The following is a 21747-nucleotide window of genomic DNA, read 5'->3' as shown; positions in this document are numbered from 1 at the left end:
GTGGGACTTCAAGTAGCCTCACTTGGCCCTGTCCTCGAAGGAAGGGACCATGTGTAGCTCATCTTGTATCTCCAGCCGCCAACACTGGATCGCGCGCCTCGGAGGCGCTCGGCGAATACTGGTTGGGGCGGGGGCTGGAAACGAGAGGGAGAAAATTGCCCAAGCCTCGGCCCTATGACCTCCCACCAGCAGGTGGCAAAATAGAATCCGGGTGCGCTGGGAAAGGCGGAACTGGGCGGGGCGTTTGAGGCTCCGCGCGCGCAGCCTCCGAGCCTCTTTTCTCGGGTACCGGAAGGAGGCGGGTCTCTTTTCGTTCCCAGCGCAGCCATGGTAAGGAGGTTTGTTCGCGAGCTCTCGGGGCCCATCAGCTTCCATCCTCCCAGGGCTGGGGCTACCCGGGGCTCCGGGGTTCCCGCAGGGGGTGGCCGGGTGGAGGCGAAGACACTGCGGCCTGCGGGTTGGCCCAGGCGGGCTCCAGGGCGAGAGCGAACGGCGGCCCCGGAGCAAGGCGGGCGGGGGGAGGAAATCGGTGCCGCTGGCGGGAAGGCCTCGGTCTCTGGCCCGGCCACGCCCGGCCACGCATCCCATGACCCTAAGGGGAACAGCTTTCTCCGGCCGGAGCGGCGGGCGGGCTGGGCGGGCAGACGACGGGCCCCGGGGCGGGTGGGTGCCGTGTACGCTGGGCCAAGAAGCGTTCTCTTCGTCGCTGTTTTGTTTTGCTTTTTTGGTTTTGCATTTTGTTTGTTTGTTGGCACGCCCGACTTGTAGTGTGGCCGGTAAGCATGTGTAGACAGCGTTAAAATGCTTCCGCATTTTAAAGTGAAAGCGGCTCTCAGCTCGTGGCCTTAAGAGTACGAGGGAACAGCGCTTGGCACGTGGTTTTGCTGTAAGGGCAGGTGAATCTCACAGCAGACACTTTGTAACGAGGTGGTGAAGTTGGGAAAACATTTCTATGTAACTGATTAACCAGTAGCACAGATTGGGCTCTTGTCCGTTTCTGGTGCTGGCTCGCCCCGTGCCACAAGGTCCAACCCCTGGCCATTTTGGGAGCCTAGTTTCTTAGGAAAAAACCACCTCGAGAAGCGGACACGCTTTTTAGCGGTAACTTTTTGAGAATACTTAGAAGAGCCCTCAGAGACAGTAATTAGTGATTTCTGTCCAGTGGAGGGGGGGTTGTAGTCGTTCGGGCATATAGTATTTGCTAGATAACTGTATGCGTTTGTCATCGCCCCACACTTTTTAACACTGTACACATTTCGCTGGAGAGGAAACGGAGACTCAGTTCTTTGAAGAAGTTGATAGAATTCCTAAGCTGTTCTTGAAACAACCTGTAGCCGTTTTAACAGCAACGAAATCTAAAACCCTGAAATTCTCCTTCAGGCTCGTGGTCCCAAGAAGCATCTGAAGCGTGTAGCAGCTCCAAAGCATTGGATGCTGGATAAACTGACTGGTGTGTTTGTAAGTATCATATTGTGAGCGTACATTATAAATTGTAAGTACCTTAAGGGACACGTTCAGACGACCTATTTTATACTCATTTATGTACCAGACATCCCTGATTGCTATATCCATAAGTTACTTGGGCACAGGGCTATGGGAAGAGTGTGCTTGTCTTCCTCTGCTTTTTGAAGGCCTTGTGCTACTTAGCTGCACCCCACCTCACTGTTAATAGCTCTGTATCATTTATTCCACATTCCACATGGTACACTTAGATGAACTGCGAACTGAAATTTTCCTAATGGGCCTGGACCTCTGAAAGGGGAAAATGCTATAAAGCTTCCTGGTCTGGAATAGTTTTACGAGTTTTGAATACCTGTTTACCCAGATTCGGGGGCTGATGGGACAGTCTGATGTCTAGTTAATGGATTTCAGGACGTAGGAAGTGGGTTTGCGTGAATTCCAACATTAGTTCAAGCTGATTTTTTTTTAAATCATCTTAACAGGCTCCTCGCCCATCTACTGGTCCCCACAAGTTGAGAGAATGTCTCCCTCTCATCATTTTCCTAAGGAACAGACTTAAGTATGCCCTAACAGGAGATGAAGTAAAGAAGATCTGTATGCAGCGTTTTATTAAGATTGATGGCAAGGTCCGAACTGATATAACCTACCCTGCTGGTTTTATGGGTAAGTGGTTAGTGGTGGGCACTCAGTGCTGGCTCCTTTGGGTTTTGTCTTCCTCTCCAAGATGGCAGTCATATTGAATATTGGTGGGCTTTTTAATCAGTCGCAGAAGTAAAGCATGACCGTCCCCTTCAGTTTCTTTACTAACCTAGTATAGGGCTGTAAATAATACGAACCATTTCTCAAAACCGAATTTCAACTCTAAAGTTTTACATGTCATAAAAACGGTTTTGAAACATTAAAAGATTAGCTGTCATCATAAGCCTTTAGGAGCTCCTGTTGGTATTTGAAACGGGAAGCACAGGGTTTTGTTTTGTTTTGTTTTTTTCTAGTGGCGTGGTTGTTACTCAGCATGGGGTAGTAGGGCTGTATAGTAACCCTAGTTAACTGTTTTGCTGTCAGATGTCATCAGCATTGACAAGACTGGGGAGAATTTCCGTCTGATCTATGACACCAAGGGTCGCTTTGCTGTTCATCGGATAACACCTGAGGAGGCCAAGGTGAGTGTTCCAAACAGGCTGGGTCTTCATTATGGAAGTTGCTTCGTTCTAAGTGAGAACCTGGAGTGAGTATGTGGGCTGGTGCATTGCAGCGAGGTAGGTTGATTAAGATTACTTAACAGTCTTATACCTGGAAATAGCCAGGTAACAGTTTGGTGGGGTTCTGTGTGTGCAATTTTATGTCATGTTATTAAAAGTCCTACCAATAGGGGCGCCGGGGTGGCTCAGTCGCTAAGCATCTGCTGTCAGCTCAGGTCATGAATCCAGGGTCCTGGGATGGGGCCATGTCGGCGGGGAATGTGCTTTTCCCTCTCTCTCACTCACTCTCATAAATAAATCTTTTTTTTAAAAAAAAGTCCTGATAGTGGCATCACAGTTCGTTGCTGGATATCTAATAATTGATCCCCATTTGAAGTTAACACCTTGTTGTATGGCAGAAAAGAAATTCCAGTTTAACGGTGGCTTCCAGGTTGTTTTTTAGAGGCAAGGAGAGTGATTTCTAGGAACATTTATTAGTGCCTGAAGTATGGGTCCTTTAAGCATAAGGGACCAGTAAACCAATACTAGTCCAATGTGATTGGCTCTTTGTCACGTCTCCATTTGTGGCTCTAGGTTTACTCTGGGGGAAAGGAAAAGTGTTAGTGCAGGAGACTGGTCATCCTTGGGGCATTTGTTAGAGATAGTTCCAAAAAACAAAAAGATTACAGACATTGATTATTTAATCCAGTTTGCTGTAGTGGTTTTACACAAAAGTTTAAGGCCCCTTGAATTATTGGCTATAAATGAAGGTTAATTCAATTGGGTGATTCAGCTCCTAATTTCTTTAGCTGCCTTGTTATCAGCCAGCTGGAGGGCATGTCCGATGGCATCAAGGTGATTTGATTTACTTCAGGGAGGTCAGGGAATGAAAGTCCGAGGTCGAAATGCTTTGTGTGAAATGTTTGTTGATTAGGGGAACTGGTAATGCAATTGCAGTTTGTGGGACAAAACTCAATTGTGTGATAGGAGCTGCTAAGAGGCACTTGGTAGGGGGCAGATGCGGGTAGGTTGGACGAATTCGGGGGACCTATGAGGCTGAAACAGCCTCAGGAAAGAAGGGTGATCAACCCGCTCACTGATGGAGTCCCCTGTTGTGGGATTTGGAGGTTGTAGAGCCTTCGATCCCTCGGACTTGAACATGGGCGGATGAGGGTGTGGTACAAGGAAAACCCCTAACAGGAAGACTACCCTAGAGAAGGGGACAGCATAAGAGATGATGGAGGGTGGGAAGTAAAGTCAAGACCCTGTTCGGTAGTTTGGGAAACAAGCAGTCCCTGTGTAGAGCTGTTGCCTTTCGAGCAGTTCCTACATAGAGCTGTTGTGCATTTTTAATGCAGTGACTTGTGGTTCTGAAATTACTGTTTCGTACGTTCTGGAGCGTGGTGCGTGAGCTAAACTAAATGTGGCTAACTTACATTTCCAGTATAAGTTGTGCAAAGTGCGAAAGATCTTTGTGGGGACAAAAGGAATCCCTCATCTGGTGACTCATGATGCACGCACCATCCGCTACCCTGATCCCCTCATCAAGGTGAATGATACCATTCAGATTGATTTGGAGACTGGAAAGATTACTGATTTCATCAAGTTTGATACTGGTAAGCAGTCTCATGCTACCTGGGCATTCTCTTTATTTTGTTTCTGGGCACTTTCTTTAAAGCCCAAGTATAAGAGTTGTTCTTCGCTCTTCTCTCTCTCTCTCATGTAATCAAGCATTAGGACTTGTACCGGGCCTGGGTACAGAGTTTGGTGTTGTCTTGAGCCCTCTTAGGTGATTCTGATGTGCACCTAATTAGCAACCAAAGCTAGAGGTCTTTTGATGTAGTAAGGGATCGGGAAGGGGGCAACTCAAGTGACATTTGAAGAAATGTGCAGGGAATGTGTAAAACTTGTGTCATTTCGGCATGGCTTTGTGAGGGTAGTAAGGGTTAGAGATGGGGATGTATTCTGAATGGGGAGGGGGGAGTGGCTTTGGGGAGAGATGAGAGGTTGAACAGGTTTTTCTTCGGTGGAGGGTAGAAACAAACACCCAGGTGTAGTATAGTATGTTCATTTCCAGAGGCCCAAATGCTCAGAATATTCTGGGTGGATCTTTAGGTGTGAGGGGGAGGGGTGGGGCAAATCCTGAGAGAGCCCTAAGTGTCCTTGCTTGGCTAACCTATCCATAGCAGTAAATTCAAATGGGAAAAATGACTCCTCCTGGTTTAGGCCTATCTCTTGTCATTCATCATAACAGGTTATGAGTTGGCACGGTGCCTGGCTCTGAGCAGATTGTTTCTTCTCCTTAGGTAATCTGTGTATGGTGACTGGGGGTGCCAACCTGGGAAGAATTGGTGTGATCACCAACAGAGAGAGACATCCTGGTTCGTTTGATGTGGTTCACGTGAAAGATGCCAATGGCAACAGCTTTGCCACCCGACTCTCCAACATTTTTGTTATTGGCAAAGTAAGTCTGGGTGTCCCTTCCCTAATCCAGGGAAACCTGTGGACGCAGGTACTGCCGGGAGTGTGGCGCCCAGCTGGCCTCTCCTGAGCTAGGGCTCACACAGAGTGGGGCCGGGGCAAACCTGGGCTTCTGCAGTATCACAGATTCCCCAGGGGGGACCTGATCACCTTGCTTGGTGAAAAGTGCCAGTAATGGGCGCCTTGGTGGCTCGGTTGGTTGGGCGACTGCCTTCGGCTCAGGTCATGATCCTGGAGTCCAGGGAATGAGTCCTGCATCGGGCTCCCTGCTCAGCGGCGAGTCTGCTTCTCCCTCTGACCTTCCCCCCTCTCATGCTCACTCTCTCATTCTCTCTCTCTCTCAAATAAATAAATTATCTTAAAAAAAAGAGAAAAGTGCCAGTAATGGAGTGAATATGCCTTACTTGTACTTAGGTTCTTCGATTTGCACCTGTGGGGTTGGGGGCGGGGCTAGTAGTCAGCCTTGGACGCTACTTCCATAATTGCAGGTCATTACGAAGGGTATTATAGTTTGCATCTAATGTATGGGCAGCACGTTTATTAATAGGGTGACCCCGGCAGCCCAAGCAGTGAATATTTCTGCTAAACTGGCATCTAAATGTCTTAAGACTGCCTGGCTGTTGCTAAACACTCTCAGGCCTGTTTCTTTAAAGGGGATGGCAGATGCCGCGTGTGCCAAGCTGCCAATGGAAGTTAGTGTGTGGTGGATTTGTAATGCTGCTCGTTTTCTCCCGCAGGGCAACAAACCGTGGATTTCTCTTCCCCGTGGAAAGGGTATCCGCCTCACCATCGCTGAAGAGAGAGACAAGAGACTGGCTGCCAAACAGAGCAGTGGGTAAAATGGTCCCTAGGTGACGTGATTGGAAGACATTATATATACTTAATTAAAGGTCATACAGCACGATGAATTGTCTCTTTGGTGTTTGTTGTGGTCCAGGTTGGGGTTTTGTGTTCATTTACAGCTGCCTGCTGTTTGACTTAGACCATGAAAAGTAGACTGATCCCTCGGGCAGGCTTAGGCACTCTGTGATGTAGGGCTTCCTGTGTCTGTCTTTAGATAGGACTCTGGGTGGTGGGAGGGAGAACACACCAGACTTGACAAAGGAGCAGCAAGTAACCCAGGAGCGGAGAGAGCCAGGCGGCCCAGAGTTTGTGGCCAAGAACTCCTCTGTCCTATTGACTCTTCACTTAACAAAAATCAGTGCCCTCCTTCCTCTGGTCTTCATTGCACTGGCTCATCTGTTTTTCCCATTCTTACCCAGCTTGATCTCACCCAGGGTGGAAATCTCCAGCTGTGGACATGATCATAAATGTCTGGGCCCTTGATATTACAAAGCTGTGAACTTACTTGGACTTAGTCTAGTGTCTCCAGCTTCCACTGCAGTGCTCACCTCATTCCTTGGGGGACTGCAGAACAAAACTCCTGTAGAAAGGCAACTTGTTCCTGCTTCCTGGAGTGTGTAGGGTCATGTCAGGCTTGCCCACCAAACTTAATAATTAAGATTAATTTTAGGGAGGGGCAGAGGGAGAGAGAATCTCCAGCAGACACCCCACTGAGCAGGGAGCCCAGTATCCGCCTCAATCTCATGACCCTGGGATCATGACAAGCCAAAACCAAAGAGTCGGTTGCTCCACCAACTGAACCATCCAGGTGCCCCTTGCCCACCAATCTTAAGATTTATTTTAGAGGTGGGACAGAGGAATTCTCAAGCAGCTTGAGTCCCTGCTGAGCCCAGAGCCTGCCCTGGGGCTCTGTCCCAGGACCCTGAGATGAACCTGAGCCAAAATCAAGAGGCTTAACCAATTGAGCCACCTAGGTGCCCTGCCCACCAGTCTTCATGATTGTTTTCACTTGCTACAAGGGTCAGCTCTCTCGTTCCTGTTCCCCTATAAGACATGTCTTAAAAACCACCTTTACTTCCTATAGCAGGGCTGATCAACCTTTATACTATTGGTCCAGGTAACCTGTGGGTGGCTGTCCTGTGTATTGTGGGATGTTAGACCGCATCCCTGGCCTCTGACCACTAGATGTGAGAGCGTGCCTTCCCATTGTGCCCAGTTGTGATCCCAAAATGACTCCAGAAGTAGCCAGATCCCTCTTGGGGAGCAAAATTGCCTTGTGTTAAGAACCAGTGTCCTACAGGGCGCCTGGGTGGCTCAGTTGGCTAAGTGACTGCCTTCGGCTCAGGTCATGATCCTGGAGTTCCAGGATCAAGTCCCGCATCGGGCTCCCTGCTCAGGAGGGAGTCTGCTTCTCCCTCTGACCCTCCCTCCTCTCATGTTTTCTCTCTCTCTCTCATTCTCTCTTTCAAATAAAATCTTAAAAAAAAAAAACAAAAACAAACAGTATCCTACAGGGGCGCCTGGGTGGCTCAGTCGTTAGACATCTGCCTTCGGCTCAGGTCATGGTCTCAGGGTCCTGGGATCGAGCCCCGCATCAGGCTCCCTGCTCAGCGGAAAGCCTGCTTCTCCCTCTCCCATTCCCCCTGCTTGTGTTCCCTCTCTCACTGTGTCTCACTGTCTCTATCAAATAAAAAATCTTCAAAAAAAAAAAAAAACCCACTATCCTACAGATCCTTCTGTGTCTCACCACTTTTAATTTAACATCCTGTTGCAGACACTATTCAAGCTTACGAAATGATCCCACCGTGACAGGTTTGGAGGTCAAAGACCGTTTTGGACATATCTGAGGCATGATGAGCCCAGGTAAGGTCACTTTGCATGTTTAACTGGGCACAGGGGATGGCCCTCCCTGGTGCCCAGGTCTGTGGTCCGACAGAGAAGGAGGCCTGCTGAACATCTGTGGCTTGCAGTGTTGTACCCCCCCCCCCACTCCCCACTGTTGGGGGCTGGATCCTGGGCCTGGAGTCGGGAGCCACAGACAGAATACTGATCTTGTCAATGGAGCAAGGCACAAACTAATCACTCAGCTAAAAGAGGGTTGGCCGAGGAGTCTCCCAAGTCCATTTGGCCCCACAGGGCTTCTTTGCCTTTCATACTGCAGACTCCAAAGCACCACTGGCTGGGGCTTGAGAGCAGTAGAACCTGGGGCCTCCAGACCTCAGCTTAAGCAGGAGAAAGGGAATTTCTGCAAGGACAGGGTCCAACCAAAGCACATCGGACAGGGATGTGAAAGTGGGCTTGCCAGACGTGTTGCTTCAGCGTGGTTCTCTTATCAAGAGTGGAGCTCAGCCAGATAGGCAGTTCTGATGAGGAGCCAGGCCAGAAGAAACCTTAAGGTGCCCCTTGAAAAATAGGCCAGTGCGACAGCAAAAGGCCCACGGGCAGGAGTCCCTAAATACTGGTGGATTCTCTCGCCGCGCCCCCCTCCTCATTCAGCAGATGATGGAAATTACTCGAATTTTAGCTAAGGAACCAAAGCAAACGTGGGGAATGAGAGGCCTCCTGTTTGGGTCTTTCCACACGTGAAGTGGTTTCCTAGCTGCCTCATCGGCCAGCCATCCTGCACAACAGGGGAGTTGGGGTGTTTGGCGGCAGTCTCCTCACATCACCAGGATTTTTTAAAAGCTTTTTTTTATGCTTCTACATGTAAGTTTTTTTTTTTTTTGCAGATTTTTAATTCCAGTTAACATGAGTTACCAGAGTTATATTAATTTCAGGTTGTACAATATAGTGATTCAACAATTCCACACAGCACCTGGTGCTTATCACCACAAGTGTCCTCCTGAGCCCCCATCACCTATTTCCCCCATCACCCCACCCACCTCCCCTCTGGTGACCAGCAGTTTGTTCTCTAGAGTTAAGAGTCTGTTTCTTGGTTGGTCTCATTTTTTCCCCTTTGCTCATTTGTTTCTTAAATTCCACATATGAGTGAAATCATGGTATTTGTCTTTCTCTGACTTAATTCGCTTAGCATTATACACTCTAGCTCCATCCACGTCGTTGCAAATGGCAAGATTTCATTCCTTTTTTTTTTTTTAAAGATTTTATTTATTTATTTGAGAAAGAGAGAATGAGAGACAGAGAGCATGAGAGGGAAGAGGGTCAGAGGGAGAAGCAGACTCCCTGCTGAGCAGGGAGCCTGATGTGGGACTCGATCCCGGGACTCCAGGATCATGACCTGAGCCGAAGGCAGTCGCTCAACCAACTGAGCCACCCAGGTGCCCCCAAGATTTCATTCCTTTTTTATGGCTGAATAATATTCCATTGTATTTGTATACACACCACATCTTTTTTTTTTCAAAGATTTATTTATTTGAGAGAGCAAGAATGAGAGAGAGAGAGAGAGAGTACATGAGAGGGGGGAGGGTCAGAGGGAGAAGCAGGCTCCCCGCCGAGCAGGGAGCCCAATGCGGGACTCAATCCCGGGACTCCAGGATCATGACCTGAGCCGAAGGCGGTCGCTTAACCAACTGAGCCACCCAGGCGCCCCCACACCACATCTTTATCCATTCATCAATCGGCGAACACTTGGGCTGCTTCCATATCTTGGTCATTGTAAATAATCCTGCTATAAACATAGGGCTGCATGTATCCCTTTGAATTAGTGTTTTTGTATTTTTTGGGTAAAGACCCAATAGTTTGCTAGGCTGTAGGGTCCTTCTATTTTTATTTTACTTTATTTAAAGATTTTATTTATTGGAGAGAGAGAGACACACAGCGAGAGAGGGAACACAAGCAGGGGGAGTGGGAGAGGGAGAAGCAGACTCCCGGCTGAGCAGGGAGCCCGATGCGGGCCTCGATCCCAGGACCCTGGGATCATGACCTGAGCCGAAGGCAGCTGCTTAACGACTGAGCCACCCAGGCGCCCCAGGGTAGTTCTATTTTTAATTTTTTGAGGAACCTCCATACTGATTTCCACAGTGGCTGCACCAGCTTGCATTCCCACCAGCAGTGCACGAGGCTTCCCTGTTCTCCACATCCTCACCAACACCTGTGGTTTCCTGTGTTGTTGATTTTAGCCATTCTGACAGGTGTGAGGTGATAGCTCACTGTAGTTTTGATTTCTATTTCCATGATGGTGAGTGATGGTGAGGGATGATGATGAACATCTTTTCATGTATCTATTGGCCATCTGGATGTCTCTGGAGAAACATCTGTTCGTGTCTTCTGCCCATTTTTTAATCAAATTGTTTATTTTTGGGGTGTTGAGTTGTGTAAGTTCTTTATATATTTTGGATACTAGCCCTTTATTGGATATGTCATTTGCAAATATCTCTCTTTCCGTAGGCTGCCTTTTAATTTTGCTGATTGTTTTCTTCACTGTGCTTAAGTAAACAACATTTTAAATGCATTTTGTTTTTTATTTGTTAAACTAACACAGGAATTTTTTTATTAGCAACTAGCCCTAACGTGAGGAAGATTTCCATCCTAACAACAAGGTCGTATGGGTGTACTTCGCCAAAGCAGCCTGCGTATCATCAGACTGAGCTACAGGCTTCCAAATAAAATGGCTTGTGTCTTTGTAGGGCTTTCTAAGGCTTCCAATTTGATTCATAAAATCTTAGAGCTGGAGGGAACCTTGGAAATCATTTCAACAGGGAGGCAGACAAATGGTTATTGAGATGAAACTGACTGAAGCAAACAGACCTTTACTGGGTTTGGCTTACTTCCCTTGTGCTTTCAGTGGGCTGGGCCTCATGTTCCAGTCAGAGAGCCCAATGCGGGGCTCGATCCCAGGACCCTGGGATCCTGACCTGAGCCAAAGGCAGACCCTTAACTGACTGAGCCACCCAGGTGCCCCAAGAGTCGTCTTCTCGCTGCTAAACCAGACGTTACAGAAAGAATGATATCCTCCCCAGTGCCTCCTGACCCACGCCAATCAGTTCTATCCATAGTCTTCCCCATCTCAGCTCATGGCAAACTGTCTTATCAATTACTCAAGCCAAACACTTTGGACATGTCCTTAATTCATCTTTTCTCACATGCCACATGTAATTTTATTAGAAAATCCTGTTGGTTCTACCTTCACAATATATCCAGAATCCGTACTTGGTGATATTTATAAATTATTCTTTTTTTAAAGATTTTATTTATTGGACAGAGAGAGAGGCAGCGAGAGAGGGAACACAAGCAGGGGGAGTGGGAGAGGGAGAAGCAGGCTTCCCGCCGAGCAGGGAGCCCCACGCGGGGCTCGATCCCAGGACGCTGGGATCATGACCTGAGCTGAAGGCAGACGCTCAACCACTGAGCCACCCAGGCGCCCCGATATTTAGAAATTATTGTTCATTTTTTGTGAGATAATCATGAGAAGTTTTCCAGAGATACACACTGAAATATTTGTAGAAGCAAGGACAAGCAATCTGGAATTTGCTTTAAAATAATCTAGTGAGTGAGGAAGATCAACAAAACAAGATTGACCATACACTAATAATGCTGAAGCTGGGCGATGGTTACATAGGATTCAGTATACTAGTTGTTCTACTTCTGTATATGTTTGACATTTCTCATAATAAATTTATAAAGGAATAAATAAATAGTATGGTGTCTGCTCTCTCCACCACCCCAAACAATATTGGACCTTTTTTTAAAGCTTTTATTTAGGGTGCCTGGGTGGCTCAGTTGGTTGAGCGACTGCCTTCGGCTCAGGTCATGATCCTGGAGTCCCGCCTCGGGCTCCCTGCTCAGCGGGGAGCCTGCTTCTCCCTCGGGCCCTCCCCCATCTTGTGCTCTCTCTTTCTCATTCTCTCTCTCAAATAAATAAATAAAATCTTTAAAAAAATAAAGCTTTTATTTATTTGACAGAGAGAGAGAGAGAGAGAGAGCACAAGCACGGGGAGCGGCAGGCAGAGGCAGAGGGAGAAGCAGACTCCCTGCTGAGCAAGGAGCCCAATGCAGGACTCGATCCCAGGACCCCGAGATCATGACCTGAGCCGAAGGCAGACGCTTAACCGACTGAGTCATCCAGGCACCCCATTATTGGACCATTTCTTATCACCTGCATTGCCACCACCCTAGTCTGAGTCACCAACAATCTTGTGTACATTCCAGATTATAGCATTAGCCCCTGATTGGTCTCTCACTTCCATCCTTGCCCCTCTACAGTCTCAACCCAGCAGCCAGAGGGACCCTGTTTAAAGTGTGTAAGTCAGGGGGTGCCTGCCTGGCTCAGTCAGTAGAACATGTGACTCTTGATCTCGGGGTCCTGAGTTCGAGCCCCATGTTGGCCACAGAGATTACCTAAGTAAAAAAAATTTTAAACAATAATGTGTGTAAGCCAGGTCAGCTCCCTCCTCTGCTCACAGCCCCTGAATGGCTCCCATGCCACTCAGACTAAAGCCACAGTCATCATGAGGCCCTACAAGGCACCCACGATCTGTCCTCTCACCGCATCTCCTACTACTCTCGCTCAGTCCTTTCCACCCACACTGGCCCCCTGCTCTATCATGAACACAAGAGTTACTCTCCTCTCTTTGCACCTTTCACTGACTCCATTTTTATGTATGCGGTTTATATTATGAACGTTTTCAAATATATAGAAAAGCCAGAAGAGTAGTACAATGATCACCTACATTATAGATACCAGCTAGATTCAATAATTGACATTTTGCCCTATTTGCTTTATTTCTCTGTGGAGACAGACACAGACACACACATATCCCTATTTTTCAGAATCCTTTGAAAGTCATAGACATCATGACCTTGGGTTCCTAGTGCCAGGAGATGGCAAGTGCCCACTCTCAGGGGCTCTACCCAAGGGGTTGATTTCCATATTATCCTGGGTATAAACTAGATACTCAAGAGAGGTGCTATCTTTTCAGGTAGGACTTTTCCACCCTGAATCAGGGGAATCCAGTCATCTGCCCAGATTGTTGGGCTTAGAAAACTCCCCAAACCCAAAGATCAATCTTGAAGTTCAAAGAGAGAATGAAAAAGAAAAAGCTTTGATTTGCTCAGACAGGAGCTTGCGGGTCAATTTTCGCTACCATTTTGGCTGTTTTTGTTGTTGTTGTTGTTGTTGTTGTTTTATGAGAGAGAGAGCCCACACAAGCCTGGGGAGGGGCAGAGGAAGAGAGAGAGAGAATCTTCAGCAGACTCCGTGCTGAGCACTGAGCCCAGAGCTAGAGCCGGAGCTGGACTGGGGCTCGGTGCAGGGCTCAATCCCACCACCCCGAGACCATGACCTGAGCTGAAATCAAGAGTCGGTACCCAACCGACTAAGGTACCCAGGTGCCCCGGCTATTTTGGCTTTTGAGAATATTGTACTGTTTAAACAATAAATAATAAAAACAAAAATGTTCCCAAGATAAAACAAACATTGTTTAACAACAACAACAGAAAGAAGAAACTTTCCAAGAGCCAACAGCTTTTCAGTTTATTCCTGGGGTTTTCCTAGGGATATAGTGTTATATGTTTCTTTCTTTCTTTCTTTTTTTTTTAAAGCTCCCGGACATTGGTTTTAACAATGACTTTTATTTATTTATTTATTTATTTATTTATTTATTTATTAAATATTTTTATTTGTCAGAGAGAGAGAACACAAGCAGGGGGAGCAGCAGAGGGAGAGGGAGAAGCAGGCTCCTCACTGAGCAAGGAGCCCGATGTGGAACTCGATCCCAGGACCCTGGGATCATGACCTGAGCCAAAGGCAGACGCCCAACGACTGCGCCACCCAGGCGTCCCTAGTGTTACATCTTTCTTAGCTGTTCTAGCAACCGTGAACATGTGTAATCAGTGGTGTGCTGATAAATGTTTAACAACCAACTCTCTAAAAAAATGTGCACATATACATGTACAGAGGTTTATTATAAGTTTCACTGATACAAAGGATGTATAACACAATTTGCAAATAATAATGAAATAGGCAATACTCTTTATTGTGAATTCCATATAGCCAGCTGGTTCTCACAGAATGCTTTCTTTGATTTTTGCCGAATTCTTATAGCCATATCAATCTACAATTACAGTTACAATCGACCAAGAAATGTAGTTCTGACAAAAGTGTTGGTTGATATTCGGGTCTGCATTAACAAAGGAGACAAAAGTGAAACAACAAAGACATTCCTAAGAACTTCACCCATTTGTCAACGACGTGAGCAACTTCTTTGCTGAATCAGAGAATAGTTTCCGAAGGCAGAGAGAATATCTCCTTAATTTTTTGTACTAGTCCTAATGTAATGGCTACAAGACGCAAGGTACTTTAATTTTAATCTGCATTTTAACATTTTCTCCATTGCTTCCTTAACTCTAGACCATCAATGAAACGATTCATCAAGTCCTGATTGTAGTGTTTGCCAATTTCAAGCTACCACTGTGATGTCACTGAACAGGGAGCTGGGGGGAGATGCACAGTAGCACACCATTATATAGCATTTCCACCACATATATACCACAGGCATAAATAAGCTCGCGTGCATAGAGATAATAGTAAAATGTAAAATAATTAGGAAGTAATGAGTGTTTAGTATTTATTTATTACCTTTGCATTTAATATAATTTGCTTACTTCGAAGTTTAATATTAACATTTAAAAAGTTTTAATATTTATATTTTTTACATTTCTTTTTTTTAAGATTTTATTTATTTATTTGACAGAGAGAGACACAGCGAGAGAGGGAACACAAGCAGGGGGAGTGGGAGAGGGAGAAGCAGGCTTCCCGCGGAGCAGGGAGCCGGATGCGGGGCTCGATCCCAGGACCCTGGGACCATGACCTGAGCCGAAGGCAGACGCTTAACGACTGAGCCACCCAGGCGCCCCAAATATATTTTTTACATTTCTGACAGTGACTGTTTTCAACAAGTGGCTCAGAAAAGTCCTGAAAATTTAACAGTTGGCTCTCATGAGCTGTTACGAGCCAGTTCCAGCACACCATGTGGGCCATGCCCTGAGACCCAGCTGGCTGCCCTGGTCCTGTTGAGTGTGCCTCCTCACCACCCCCTGCACGTGCCCTCCGTCTCCATCCTCTCGGCCTCCTGTGCCATGGCCGACTTCCTCTCCTCCCACCAAGTCTCTCCACCACACACTGCAGCCCAGTTCCTAGAGCCCAGCTTGAATTCTGTCACTTCCTCTTCAAAACCTCTTGTTGGGGCACCTGGGTGGCTCGGTCGTTGAGCATCTGCCTTCGGCTCAGGTCATGATCCCAGGGTCCTGGGATGGAGCCCGGCATCAGGCTCCCTGCTCGGCGGGAAGCCTGCTTCTCCCTCTCCCACACCCCTGCTTGTGTTCCCTCTCTTGCTGTGTCTCTCTCTGTCAAATAAATAAATAAAATCTTAAAACAAAACAAAACAAAACAAAACAAAAACCTCTTATTCAAAAGCACTGCCTAGGGGCGCCTGGGTGGCTCAGTCCTTAAGCGTCTGCCTTCGGCTCAGGTCATGATCCCAGGGTCCTGGGATCGAGCCCCTCATTGGGCTCCCTGCTCAGCGGGGAGCTTGCTTCTCCCTCTGCCTGCTACTCCCCCTGCTTGTGCACGTGCTCTCATTCGCTCACTCTCTCTCAAATAAGCAATAAATAAAATATTTTTTAAAAATTCAAAAAAAAAAAAAAGCACTGCCTATAGAATCAGGTCCAAATTCCCCGGGGGATCTTTGCAAGCTGTCCCCATTGTGGTCCTAAGCTATTTTCTCGATAGAACAACACAGTAGCTCCCAAATCCCAGGTCTCCAATCACCACTTCTTTCTTGGGCCATCAGACCCTCATAGTCACCTGCCCGCTGGACATCTTCTCTTGGATGGTCCCCAAACCTCTCAAACTTAGCTTGTTTTTAGAACTCATCCTTTCTTTCTCCCTCCCACCCCCACAGTGCTTCTGTTTCTGTAGTCCTGGTTTTCTCGTAGGCCTTCAAATTGACATTGTTCCCAACTCTCTTCATATTCTTTGTTTTTCCCCTTAAGATTTATTTATTTACTTACTTACTTACTTACTTACCTACTTAGAGAGCACGAGCAGTGGGAGGGGCAGAGGGAGAGGGAGACAGAGAATCTCAAGCAGACCCTGCATTGACCCCGGAGCCCGACATGGGGCTCCATGTCACGACTCTGAGATCATGACCTGAGCTGACAAGAGTCAGACACTTAACCAACTGAGCCACCCAGCGCCCCTCTCTTCGTATCCTTTTATTTTTTTATTGTTATGTTAATCACCATATATTACATCATTAGTTTTTGATTCTTCATATCCTTTTGACCCTTTCTTCTTCCAGGAACTTTGCCCACTCTCAGCCATCCTTCAGGTCTCAGCTGAGAAACTGCTTCCTCTGGGAAACTTCTGGGAAGGTCAGGGGCCCTCAACACTCCGTTTCTCTGTTCTTCCCATCCTAGAATCTACCACAGTGTATTAAAATGGCCTATTTAGGGGCACCAGGCTGGCTCAGTTGGTGGAGAGCACGTGACTCTCGATCTCAGGATCGTGAGGTCAAGTCCCACATTGGGTGTAGAGCTTACTTTAAAAAATGTGTCTATTTAATTGTCTGTCTCCCTCAAGAGTCTGTGAGGTCCGTAAGGCTAATCTTGCTCCCCACAGAGATTACCTAAGTAAAAAAAATCCCCACTATCGAGCCCAGTTATTGGCATGTTGTGGGTGCTGAACAAATGAATGAATGAATGAATGAATGGAGGAAGAGGTATATCCTGCAGTTCCCCTACAAACCCTCTCCTCCATCTGTCTTATTTCCTCACTGTTTCCCCGAGTACGCCTTGTACATTTTCACTTCCAAAAAAAAAGAAGGAAGCCAAAGTTTTTGCTTGTGCTTAAGGGGACAAGGTCAGAAAATGTCACCTTCTGAAATTAGAACTAATAGAATCAACATTGAATAGATGAAAGCCGCCATCTGCAAAATAATCCACTTTAAGGGTTGGTTTGTAAAAGTGGTACTGATGAGACAAGGGTGCTTCTCGGGTCTCCATGGTGACCAGCATATTGCCACAGGCTGGAAGTCCGCCAAATATAAAGAAAGTGATAATGTCAATCAGTTGTAACCTGATTGTTAAAGATAATGCTGTATAAGCAGGAGGGCCCTTGTGTACATGGGGTCTTGAAAAAACTTGAGCCAAAGAGCAACACATTTTCTGTGTGTGATCATCATGCAGCGCTACACGGGGTCTTTTACAGTTTACAAAGCACCTCCGTGTGTTACCTCAGTGAATCTCCGTGATGACCCCACCAGGTGGACCCTAGTCGTCATTTTACAGATGACAACAATGAAGTTCATTTCATTTGACCTTCATTTTTGAGGTGAGTCAATTTGCCCTAAATCTCCCCCTCACCCCACACACACATTAATACCCACACCTTCACTAGGCCCACAGAGCATGAGATGGTTATGAACCCAAGGAGAGAAATACCCCTAGGGCAGAGACAGAAAGTTCTTGGCAGTGACCAGTTGGTTAAACCACCTGCTTGGGTTCATTCTGATTCTGTGCTCTCAGTTAGCAGCTTTTAGCTTTGAAGAGTTTTGGCTCAGGGCCTTGAACCCCCTGAAGGGAGTGAGGGGGGCTCATGGGGGAGTATTGCAGCCAGGCTGGTGTCTTGTTCATTCAGCAAACATTTATTGGACGACTACTATGTGCCCAGGGGTGCTAAGAGCATGAGATATAGTGGTGAGTAAGACACAGAGCTCCTCACCAAGCTGACGGCCTAATTACAGGAGTGTGACAGAAAAGTAAATACAGTAGTCCCTCCCTATCTTTTTTTTTTAGATTTTTATTGATTTATTTGTCAGAGAGAGAGAGAGCACAAGCAGGGGGAGCAACAGGCAGAGGGAGAAGCAGGATTCCCACTGAGCAGGGAGCCCGACATGGGGCTCGATCCCAGGACCCCGGGATCATGACCTGAGCCGAAGGCAGACGCTTAAGGACTGAGCCACCCAGGCGCCCCTATTCTCTCCTTATCTGCTGCGGATATGTTCTGAGACCCCCAGTGGATACCTGAAACTGAAGATAATACTGAGCCCTATATATACGATGTTTTCTCCTACATGCACCTATGATAACATTTAATTCATAAAGAGACACAGGACAGCAGCTCTTTCTGCTCATGGGTCCCGTCCCCGTGCTTTAATAAAACCACCATTTTGCACCAAAATAAATAAATAAATAAATAAATAAATAAATAAATAAAATAAAGGGACACAGTAAGAGATTAACAGCAATGAATAAGTAGAACAATTATGACAAAAGTCTGTGATAAATGTTATGTGAATGCGGTCTCTGTCTCCCAAAATATCTTCTTGTACTGTACTCATTCTTCCTCTTCTTCTTGAGATGACGTGAGATGTTAAAATGCCTGCGTGATGAGATGAAGTGAGGGGAATGACGTAAGCACCGTGACGTAGCATTAAGCTCCTCTTGCCCTTCCGATGCTATGTCAGAAAGAGGACCATCTGCTTCTGGACCACGGTTGACCTTGGGTCACTGAAACCGTGGAAAGCAAAACTGCAGAGAGACTTACAAATACAGTATGATAGAGGCTCTAAAAAGGGAGCACGCGTGCCCTGGGGGCCCCTGGAAGAGCCATCTACAGTGGTTGGGGGGGTGGTCTGAGCAGGTTGCCCAGAGAAATCGATGCCTGAACTGATACTGGAAGGGACTTAGCAATACAAAAAGAGGTTGGAGCAATGACGATTGGGAGAGAAAAACTTAACAGGGAGACAGAGTGAGAAAACTGGGGGGGGGGGGGGGGGGGGGAAAAAGAAAAGGAAGGGGAAAGGGGGGGGGGGGGGGGGGGAAGGGGGGGGGGGGGGGGTGGAGGGTGTGACAATGAAAGGCAAGGGAAGAGAGGTGGGGGGGTTGTGAGAAGTGAGGCTGGAGAGATAATCATAAAGGCCAAATTAATATAATCATAATGTATAGAACAATTTAACAAGATCCATGATGTCATGAATCATGATTATTAATCATTAGTTGATTAAATCAATAATAATGTATATGGCTGGTACGGATGACTTTATACTTCTCTGATCTAACTAGGAGTGAGTGATTAAAGTGCCTCGGTGTGGGGCACAGAGCTCAGCACCCTCACAACCATCCTACCGTGTAGGAACCGTTCTGTCCTACTGAGCAGGTGAGAGACTTGTGGGTCAGAGGTGAAGAGTGGACCAAAAGTCACACTGGCTGTTATGTGGCTGGTTTGGCATCAGGACTGCAGTTTAATATAAACTCCAGAGCCCATCCTGGAAAATGGCTTGCTTAATAGCACAGGGCTTCATCAGAGCTGTATAGGAATTTCGACTTAATCCTAAGAGAAGTAAAGAAATCAGAGGGCTTTGGGCAAAGAGGAAACACTCAGATTTTGTTTTAAAGAACTCGCCCTCGGGGACACCTGGGTGCCTCAGTCGGTGAAGCATCTTCCTTCGGCTCAGGTCATGATCTCAGGGTCCTGGGATCGATCCCCGCATGGGGCTCCCCGCTCAGTGGGGAGTCTGCTTCTCCCTCCGCCTCTGCCCCTCCCCCTGCTAGTGCGTGCTCGCGCTCCCTGTCTCAAATAAATAGATAAAATCTAAAAAAGAAAAAAGAAAAAAAAGAAACCTCACCCTGGCTGTGGGGTGAAGGATGGCTTGGAAGGGGGAGAATAGAGGCAGGAAGGGCAGGGGGAAGGCTTTTGCCTTTTACTTCATCTCTCTGATGGTTGTGGCTTGGACTAGGGAGGAAGCGGTGGGGATGGAGAGAAGGGAGAAGATTCACGAGATAGGTAGGTGGTAACATTGACAGGCCCTGGTGCCTGATGGGATACGGGGAGTGAAGGCAAAGAAAACTTGTGGATGACTCCCGGGGTTCTGGCTTAAGCAGATGGATAAATGGTGGAGCCTTTTCTCGAGAAGAAGAGAAAGGAACACGGAAGGAGGAAGAGGTTCTGAGGAAGAAGACACCCACTGAGTTCACACTGCAGGTGGAGCACTAGGTCCCGAGAGACACTAAGCCGGAGGGATGGTTCTAGAGTTCAGAGAAGGGACCTGGACCAAGCATCAGGATAAAGAAGGCAATTCCAGTTGTGGAGGGATGAGGTCTCCCAGGTGTGCAGGGTGAGAAAGGCAAGGGCAGATGGGCACCACCGTTTGCGGGAAGGACGAGTGAAAAGGCTCCATAAGGCACTGCAGAGGGTCTGATTGCTCTTCTGGGAGGAGAAAGCTGGTAAGCCCGAGACGGAGTTGGGACTTCAACTCTATGAATGGAAAGGACCTTTGGAAGGTAATGAGTTCAATCCTCTCACCTAGAGATGCTTCCCCAAAGAGGGGTACTGGGCAGCCATATTGCCAATTTGAGCATCCATGTAATTTTCAGTGAGGATGAGGGCTTGGGGTTGCCTCTCTACCCAGGGCGAGGGCTCCTGAGAGCCAATACCACTCCCTCAGCCGATCCCCGTGCCCCTTGGGATACAGGATCTCACAGGGTTTGATCCAACAGTTTGGAGGGACAAGTATAGCATCGTGATTAAGCATAGGGCCTTTGCAGCAAGACTGCCTGTGTTCAAGACCTCCGCCAGCGTTCGCCCGCTGTTTGACGGTGGGCAAGTCAATTCACTCCCCTGATTCTTACCTCTCCCATCTGTAAAAGGGGGGGTAATAATTATACCAACCTCACAGGGTTTGTTTTGAGGATAAAATGAACTAGAACATTCCCTGGCAGGTAGTAAACTCTATTGAATGTTAGCTGCTCTTGGCCAGGAAGAATGTGTCTGACCTATTACAGTTTCCAAATCCATATCCTCCGGGGCCCAATTGCTCAATAAACATGCTTAGGGCATTCAAAAGGCAGGAACAACAACAAAAGTGGGGAAAGAATATGACAATTGATATTTCAAAGGTCTCCATCAAAGTAGTCATCATCGGAAAAATCAGAACTTGGTTGGACTTTCTTCCCCTTTTTACAGTTTGGTACAGTTTTTACTCTGAATCACCTAATGATAAGTGGTAGCGTCAAGTGTGGAGTCGGGGGGCGGGGGTCAATCCACTCTTTTCAGTACTTAAAGCCTCTGACTCACAGGCTCAGATAATCCCATTAGAGCCTTTCATCAAGCCTGCAAAGGAGATGTCATTTATATCCTTCTTTGTGGAGGTGGAAAATAAGGCTCGGAGAGATCAAGAACAGACACGGGCCTGAATGGGAACCCAGGCAGATGCTGTCGGAGCCTCCCGTGAAGTGGAGGGATTGGATGTCTCATGGTTCTTGGGGGGGGGGGTTCCTTGGCATGGGCCTATTTGTCCCATGTAAGAGGAATTCGTGCTTTTGTGCAAGAAGTAAGGCAGTAAGGGGGCCCTAGTGGAGCGATTCAGGCCAGACGGCAAAGATAGCTCTTGAGGCCTTTTGGAAAGCCCCCTCCTTGGGGGCCATATGTTCGCAATCAGTGAGTATACGGCCAGAATTGGGGGGGGGTGCTGTCTTGGCCGGTGGCCAAGCCAGATGTTTGTTGTGTGACTCCTCATAGCACGGAGCTCAGTCAACCCCTCGCCGTGCTGGGAATTTGTATGCCATAGTTAAGACCAACTTAGTCCCGTAACTGAGAAGGTTTCAAAGGTCCTCTGGGCCAAGGCTGGCCCAAGGCAGAACCAAGGAGGCGGGACGTTAGCCTCCCATCCCCTCACACCTCACTGTTCGGGCCCCTTTCTTTGCACGCGACTTTCTTTTCCTTAAACTCTCTCCATGCTGGAGTGCTCCCTGTCCTCCTGCAGCCTTCCCCACCCCAGGACTTCCACTAAGGCCTGCCTGGCCATTGGCTTCATTCCCCACGCCC

At 47.4% G+C, this 21747-nt stretch overlaps 1 protein-coding gene across 1 annotated transcript; it reads left to right on the top strand.

The window, feature by feature from the left end:
- Positions 1-264: 264 nt before the first annotated feature.
- RPS4X (ribosomal protein S4 X-linked) lies at positions 265-6028 on the top strand. Its single transcript, XM_025851830.2, has 7 exons — positions 265-330; positions 1381-1458; positions 1944-2124; positions 2524-2621; positions 4084-4255; positions 4946-5103; positions 5858-6028. Exons 1-7 carry the CDS (start codon positions 328-330, stop codon positions 5957-5959), a joined length of 792 nt encoding a protein of 263 aa, XP_025707615.1. The 5' UTR covers positions 265-327; the 3' UTR covers positions 5960-6028.
- Positions 6029-21747: the final 15719 nt, after the last annotated feature.

The sequence above is a fragment of the Callorhinus ursinus genome, unplaced genomic scaffold, assembly GCF_003265705.2.
Source record: "Callorhinus ursinus isolate GAN/ISIS: 27379988/994484 unplaced genomic scaffold, GSC_fseal_2.0 scaffold66, whole genome shotgun sequence".
Taxonomy (NCBI): Eukaryota; Metazoa; Chordata; class Mammalia; order Carnivora; family Otariidae; genus Callorhinus; species Callorhinus ursinus.
Note: the sequence above shows the minus strand (reverse complement) of the source record. Positions and strands in the feature narration are given on the sequence as shown.

Excerpts from the sequence above, each read along its gene's own strand:
- RPS4X (XM_025851830.2), top strand. Across the intron at positions 2,622-4,083 it reads TAACACCTGAGGAGGCCAAG|TATAAGTTGTGCAAAGTGCG; the intron begins GTGAGTGTTCCA and ends TTACATTTCCAG. Across the intron at positions 5,104-5,857 it reads ACATTTTTGTTATTGGCAAA|GGCAACAAACCGTGGATTTC; the intron begins GTAAGTCTGGGT and ends TTTCTCCCGCAG.